The 7477-nt window shown below is 45.6% G+C and overlaps 1 protein-coding gene across 1 annotated transcript in view; it reads right to left on the bottom strand.

The window, feature by feature from the left end:
* Positions 1-7477, bottom strand: part of Gipc2 (GIPC PDZ domain containing family member 2) — a 60883-nt gene continuing 53406 nt past the window's right edge. Inside the window, exon 6 of the mRNA XM_021649635.2 lies at positions 1-466. Within this exon, the coding sequence (XP_021505310.1) occupies positions 318-466 (149 nt within the window). The 3' untranslated portion in view covers positions 1-317. The remainder of the gene's footprint in view (positions 467-7477) is intronic.

Raw genomic sequence — 7477 nt, 5'->3', positions numbered from 1 at the left:
TGTAGTCAAGTATTTTATGTGGAAAGTGAGGCATGAATGTCAACAGCGAACAAAATCACCCATATAGACATTCTCCTTTAAAAAATCTAAAAGCTTTTGAACAAACACTGAAATGGATTACACTTTAGTTAATTTATCTTAAGCATACTACGTAGGATTTATATATATTAAACATTATCCATGAATCAAAATAACATTTCAAAGACTGTATCTCAGACACATGACGCTAAAGCAGAGTTTGTAAAGGTATCTAAGGGTCTTGAGAGGACTGCCTTCAAGCGGACTCAGGTCGTTTCTGCAGCAAGCTCGCCCACACGTCATCTGCTTTGTTTCACGTCATTCACGGCTCCCCACACGTCGAACATAAACTCATCAGGAAAGGCAAAGTCTCCCAGCGTCTCATCGAGGGCCACAGCGAATTCGTCTGGGTTTCTCTTGTCTTTTCCAGCTTCAAACATGGTTGTAGCTGTCAACAATCATTTTTAAAAGTTAATGAGCCGTGAATTAGCATCAGACGGCTGATAAAAAGGTTACTAGGACAATGACTTACCCCAAAGTAGCACACACACTTCCACCGTTTCAGTGACCTGCCCACTGTGTCGATATGAATGTTACCACTTGTCCCAACCTGAGGGCCTATCACTTGGGGGTCTCTGCACTTGCTTTAGGTTGTTTTGTTTTGTTATGTATGGTGTGGGCTCTGTGCATGCGCGGACAGAGGCCAGAGTGCAGCCTCAAATGTCACCCCTGAAATGTCATCCACCTCTTTTTTCTTTTTGTTGTTGTTTTTAATAATAGTATTTTATTATTACAATTTATTCTCTTTGTATCCCAGTTGCAGCCCCCTCCCTCATCTCCTCTCAGTCCCACTCTCACCATGTCCCCCTCCCCTAGTCCACTCTCTGGCCCTAGCCTATCAGGTCTCATCAGGACTGTCTGGATCCTCTTTCTCTGTGGCTTGGTAAGGTCACCTAACCAGCAGGAGGTGATCAAAGAGCAGGCAACCAAGTTCATGCCAGAGACTACCCCTGCTCCCCTTACTAGGAAGTCCCCATGGTGACTGAGCTGCCATGGGCTACATCTGAGCAGGGGCTCTAGGTGCAGAGCTAAAGAGAGAATTCTCAACAAAGGAAATGTTCAAGAAATGTTAAAGAAATGCTCAACGTCCTCAGCCATCAGAGAGATGCAAATCAAAACAACCCTGAGATTTCACCTCACATCCACCAGAATAGCTAAGATCAAAAACTCTAGTGACAACACATGCTGGAGAGGATGTGGAGAAAGGGGAACCTCCTCCATTGCTGGTGGGAATGCAAACTTATACAACCACTTTGGAAATCAATCTGGCAACTTTCTCAGACAATTAGGAATAGCGCTACCTCAAGATCCAGCTATACCACTTCTGGGCATATATCCAAAAGATGCTCAAGTACACAACAAGGACATCTGCTCAGCCATGTTCACAGCAGCTTAAATCTTTATTTATTCATAATAGTCAGAATCTGGAAACAACTTATATGTCCCTCAACTGAAGAATAAATAAAGAAACTGTGGTACATTTACACAATGGAATACTACTCAGCAATTAAAAACAAGGAAATCATGAAATTTGCAGGCAAATGGTGGGAACTAGAAAAGATCATCCTGAGTGAGGTATCCCAGAAGCAGAAAGACACACATGGTATATCCTCACTTATAAGTGGATATTAGCTATATAATATAGGATAAGCATACTGAAATCTGCACAGCTAAGGAAGCTCAGCAAGAAGGACCCTAGGTGAGAAGCTCAGTCCTCACTCACAGGGGAATCGGAAGTAGAAGTGTCTCCACTTCCCAGCACCTAGTTTTAATGCACACACCACCACATCTAGCGTTTTCACCCAGGCTGTGTGGATCCAACTTGTGCTTCTAAGGGAAGTGCTTTCTGAGTCCTCTGCAACCCTCTGCCTTTCGATGGGTGAAGACATCCTGAGAAAACCCCACGGCTAGCCAGGGAAGTTAGTGCACACCACAGCTCATCCCCCACAGTCACTAACACTCTGCCTCTCCCCTCCACGCCCCCACCCCTGACTCAATGGACCATATGTTCTCCAAGGGAACAGCTTACAGCGTGCCACACAGCAGTTTGAGTTTTATGGCGTCTTCCTTGAGCACCTTCTGGTGTAGGATAGAAAATCAAGCTGCTATGGTCTGCCTTCCATAGGAAATTACTTAAGCCCTATGTTCTATGTCTGGGAAACGGCGTCGTAAGTACACATTCCCAAAGGACTTTCCCCAGGAGCTAGAAGCCCACAGAGTCCACCCACACTTTTACTGGGGCAGTCACCAACCCTAACAACCAGAAAGAGGATAAAAAAAAAAAACAGCGAAGTGCTGACCTCTTGTGGCCACTCAAAGAATACTTTTATGCTCCTGTCACCACAAAATTTTGACCAGCAAAATTTTCCATTGCGCTTGTAAATATTTGAACAACTTTTAGGTATAAAAATTAATCTATTACTTAAAATCTTTATTGTATGTGTATATGTACATGAGTGTGTGTGTCTATATGTCTATGTGTGCATGTGTATATGTGGTGTGTGTGTGTGTGTGTGTGTGTGTGTGTGTGTGTGTGTGGTACTGAGATCCAAGCTCTGTATGCCAGGACAATGCTCTACCCTCAGCCCTACAATGCATGTTTTTAAGAATATTTATCTGGTGTGTGTGAGTGTGTGTGTGTGTGTGTGTGTGTGTGTGTGTGTGTGTCTGTGTACCCTGTATGTGCAGTGCCTACAGAGGCCGGAGGAGGGCGGTGCATCCCCCGGGACTGGGTATTACATATATGGAGAGCTGCCACTCAGGCAGGTTCTCGGAAGAGCAGCCAGCGCTCTTACCTGACCGGCCATGCCTCCTGCTCTGCAGAGCATGTTTAATAAAAACTAGTCCAGATCCCACTGACCTCAACTCAGGAGGAGCCTGTCAGTGCACACTGCCTCCCTGACCAGAGCAGGGAGCCTAAGGAAGAAATATGTCTCTCACAGTGAAGCATCATATAAAAGGAACCATGGGGAAATGACTTAGAAACCACCATTTGAATTGCCTTCCCACATATTTCTGGAATAATAGAATAAATTTTTAAATTCTGAAACTGCTAAAAATTAGTTCTAAAATCCTAAGTTAGTATGGAAAACTCTGTAGGTCCACAGGCAGTTAACTGCTGTCTTAGAGCTTCCAGAAGGAATGCAGGATGATGTTAGATCAGTCCAGGGAACTCAAGAGCTTCCAGATCTTTCCTTACAGATAACATCTCATGGTAGCAGGATAGCTTGGCCAGTTAAAAAAAAAAAAAAATCACACCTCACAGCTTACTTTACAACTTTCTACAAACAGTCATTTGAAGCTGGGTAGCAGGGTGGCACTGAAACACAGCTCTTGGGAGGCAGCAGCAGGTTAATCTCTGAGTTCAAGGCCAGCCTGATCTACAGAATAAGTTCCAGGACAGCCAGAGCTACACAGAGAAACCCTGACTGGAAAAAGAAAAAAGGAAGTAAGGAAAGAAAAGAAAAAGAGGAAGGAAGGAAGGAAGGAAGGAAGGAAGGAAGGAAGGAAGGAAGGAAGGAAGGAAGGAAAGTTTCTGGGAACCCAAGAACTACTGGGAATGCAGAGAATTAAGATATTCATTTGTCTGTTAAATTAGGCTCACATTTCTGAAGTATATTTCATGCTAACCATGTCTGAAAACAAAAATTCCTAATTTAGCAGTGGCTGACGTTCTTCAAATACTTGCCTTCCTTACACTTTGCCTGAGTGACAGATCCTGTTACTGATCGCTTTGTGTCAATCAAAGGAATTTGCTGCAGATACTTAATTAAACTGACAAGGGACCACTGGGTGATTTCCATGAATATTTAATGGTTTAAATTTCTGAGCACAAGAGAAAATTCATTCTTTTTTTAAGACTTTTTTAATTACATTTATTTCTTCACTGTGTGTGTGTGTGTGTGTGTGTGTGTGTGTGTGTGTTCACCAGGCTTAGTGGCAGTGCCTTTACCTGATGGGCCATCTCATCAACCCAGAAAATTAATCTTTAAAGACTTGTGTCTTAAATTTCTTTATAATCATCTGCACTGTTATCCAACACTCTGCTGTACTATATTTGTATTTTTTTTAATTTAATTTTTAAGCCTGGTGTCGTGGCCCATACCTTTGATCCCAGCACTCAGGGAGACAGAGGCAAGCAGATAGCTGTGGGTTCAAGGCCAGCCTTGTCTACAAAGCCAGTCTAGGACAGCCAGGGCTACACAGAGAACCCCTATCTCGAAAAAAAAATATTTAATTTTTAGGACTTGAGAGACGGCTTGTGTATTATGAACACTTGTTCTTGCAGAGGAAACAGGTTCTGGTCCCAGCCTTCAGACCGTGGCTCAGAATCACCCATTCCAGGGGATCTGACGCCCTCCTGTGACCTCTGAAGGTACCATGAATACACATGGTGCACATAATATATATACACAAGCAAAACACACAATTAAGTAAAATAATTGTTTAAAGATTTATTTTACTGGGGGAGGGACCATGGCTGGAGAGACAGCTCAACTGTTAAGAGCACTCAGGTTCAATTCCCAGCACCCACAACTCCCAACGACCTGCAATTTCAGTTCCAGGAGCTACCACGCCTCTTCAGGATTCCGTACATACCAGGTTGCTTTTACCTCTATTTATCTGAATATGTGAGGGTGCAGTCCTCACAGACGCCAGAAGAGGGTGCCAGATCCCCTGGCGCTAGGCTGGCCATGTCAACCTGGTCTGATCATGACATTCTTTGTGTTTCATTTAGTTTGTTGGTGATGCTGTCCTCTGTGGCTTTATTCAGGTTTGATTTTGTTTTTGATTCACTGAAGTTTTCATTTCCAGTATTTCTTTCTGTTTCTTTGTTTGATAGGGTCTCTGAGCCTGGGTCTCACTGTGCAGTCCTGGCTGTCCTGGAACTCACTGGGATCCACCTGCCTCCACCTCCTGAGGGCAGGGATTAGAATCGTGCACCAGAGCACCCGGAACCTTTCTTTTTCCAAAATTTCAATTTTCTCGCTGAATTTCTCTTCTATTTTACTAACTTTCTTTTCTGCACTCAAGATTGGTTCATTTATCTGCTTTTATGTGTCTTGTGTGAAGTCCCAGTTCATCTTTATACCCCACCTCTTAAATCCTTTATCTGGCATTTCACCCCTTCTGGTTCGTACCTCTGAGTGCGGCTGTTGAAGATCTAGATCTTTTGGCTAGCTGAGAGTCATGCCGTCTGGTCTTTTGGGTTTCTTGTGTTTCTGTGTTGAAGGGTGTGCATTTGTTGGTTGTATGCCTCATCCATTTTATCTGGCCTAGGGAGCAGCCTGCCCATAAGGTTCAGTCCCAGAACTTCCAACAAGTTCCTGAAACAGCAACAGCTGCAAACCGAGCGAGGTACAGCAATGCACGTAGATTAAAACCTAGCAAGATGGCAGCAATTACCAGAAAACTGAAACGGGCCAAGTAGACTGCAAGATGAGGTTTAAATTATCCAATGTGAGTGTAGAGACAAGAATGAGAAAATACAAGGGTAGAGGGGAGGGAGAAGCCAGAAGAGGCACAAGGTTGAAGAAACAATGAATAGTAAGGTTAACGGGAAAATTGAAAGAAAACTTTTATAACAGAAAACAAAAGTCAAAAGGAGATTACCCAATAATTTAAAAAAACACACATAAGCAAAACCATAGAAATAATATAAACATGAAAGCTTTTAGAAATAAGGTAAAATAATGTTATACTGAAAGCATAATGAAAAGAAAAATGGGAAACTAGGGATGGAAAAGCAGGTGGGTGTCAGAGCGGCTCTAGGTCCTTTAAGACCAGGACAAGCTGGGGCCTGTCAGGCCAGCAGCTGGCCTTGCAGAGGCTTGTCCTTCCTACAGTGTCTGCCACTTGTGTGCTGCGGGTCGCATGTCAGCTGTGCCCCTCACTGCCTTCCCTTCCCTTCTGTGGCCTCTTTGCACATGAGGGGCTTCTGCTAACTCCATCTAGCTCTGTGTTCTGTGGGGGTAGGCAGGGTCCCCTGTGCTTCCCAAACCTCTTCGCTCACACTAAGGAAGTGTCTCCCGAGTGTGTCAGGAGTGAGAGAAGTAAACACAGCTCAGATCTGTGTGGGCAGACCTGTCTCTGAACTTTTAAACCCTCTAGGCCTTAAACGCCCTGGAGGGAGGGAGGCGGTAGGTGCCAAGTGTATCCCACAGCAGAGGTCTCAGCCCCTGTGGCAGCCACAGGTGGCCCTGGGTTGATCCACCTCTGGCTTCAGGTTCAGAGTTCCCAGATAATGAGGCCAGCTCCAGACACTGAGGGTGAGGCCACGCTCACTGTACGCTCCACTGCCGTCCTCCCGGGCTCTGTGTCTCCTGAGAGACACAGCCTCTGGCTGTGTCAGGCAGGGCCTGTAGTAGGTTGGTTCCCAGCTCCCTGACCATTAGAGCAAGGGCCTACTGCTTTCAGTGACTACATGCAGAAGTAGGAGATCAGGCCCTACCCTGCTGCAGCCAACCCCTTAGAACCAAGAACAGGCACCCGCTGAGACAGAGCACTCAGTCTGGAGGAAGGGATGGCCGGCCCATCCATCCACTGTAACTGCTTGTTTGTGGTCCTAACTACTGCCCGTCTCCAGGACAGGAGTTAAGGAGGTGAGGCCAGGTTAGGGCACATGTGTGAAACTTCCCACCACACTGCTGCAAAGCTATGCCTCTCTCTCTCTCTCTCTCTCTCTCTCTCTCTCTCTCTCTGTGTGTGTGTGTTTGTATGTGTGTATCTGTCTCTCTCTCTCTGTCTGTCTCTATATGTGTGTATCTGTCTGTCTCTCTGTCTCTGTCTGCCTCTCTCTCTCCCTCTCTCTCTCTCTCTCTCTCCCTCTCTCTCTCACACACACACATGCACATAGACAAAACAAAAAACATTTACTCTGAGGCTATCAAGGCTCCTTCCTGCAGGTCCCCATCGTGAAATGCACCAACCATCGGCCATCTCTCCTAACGGCTCCTCTCTGGACCTGAAGGCCTGCCTGTGATCCCCTCATCTCTTAACAAAGCATTTTCTGAGGAGCAATTCCATGTCAGCTCCTTTCTGCTGAACCTGCCATTTCCGTGTTAACGTTTTGTAATTGCTAACCCTGACTTGGGATGGCTCTTTGTTCTGAGAGCTCAGGGGGCTCAGTTTTGAGCAAGCACCTCTTGGAGCAATGGCACCCAGGCACAGCCCTTTGAGATGTGGGGAGTGACCCAGTGGCCCTCCTCTCCAAGTGCTGACACGTCATCCTGAGGAACTACTGTCGCATCGAGCACCCCAGCTGTATCTGGGCTAGCAAGGGCCGCAGGCATTTCCTGTTCTTGCCTTACCCTTGGCATGGGGCATCTGCTCCTTCACCCCACTACCAGGAACCACACATCCTGAGCTTCGAGACTGTGACTTTTTTTTTTTCCTGAGG

Source organism: Meriones unguiculatus, chromosome 10, assembly GCF_030254825.1.
Source record: "Meriones unguiculatus strain TT.TT164.6M chromosome 10, Bangor_MerUng_6.1, whole genome shotgun sequence".
Taxonomy (NCBI): Eukaryota; Metazoa; Chordata; class Mammalia; order Rodentia; family Muridae; genus Meriones; species Meriones unguiculatus.
The sequence above is the reverse complement of the archived record's forward strand: the minus strand, read 5'-3'. Positions and strand labels throughout refer to the sequence as shown.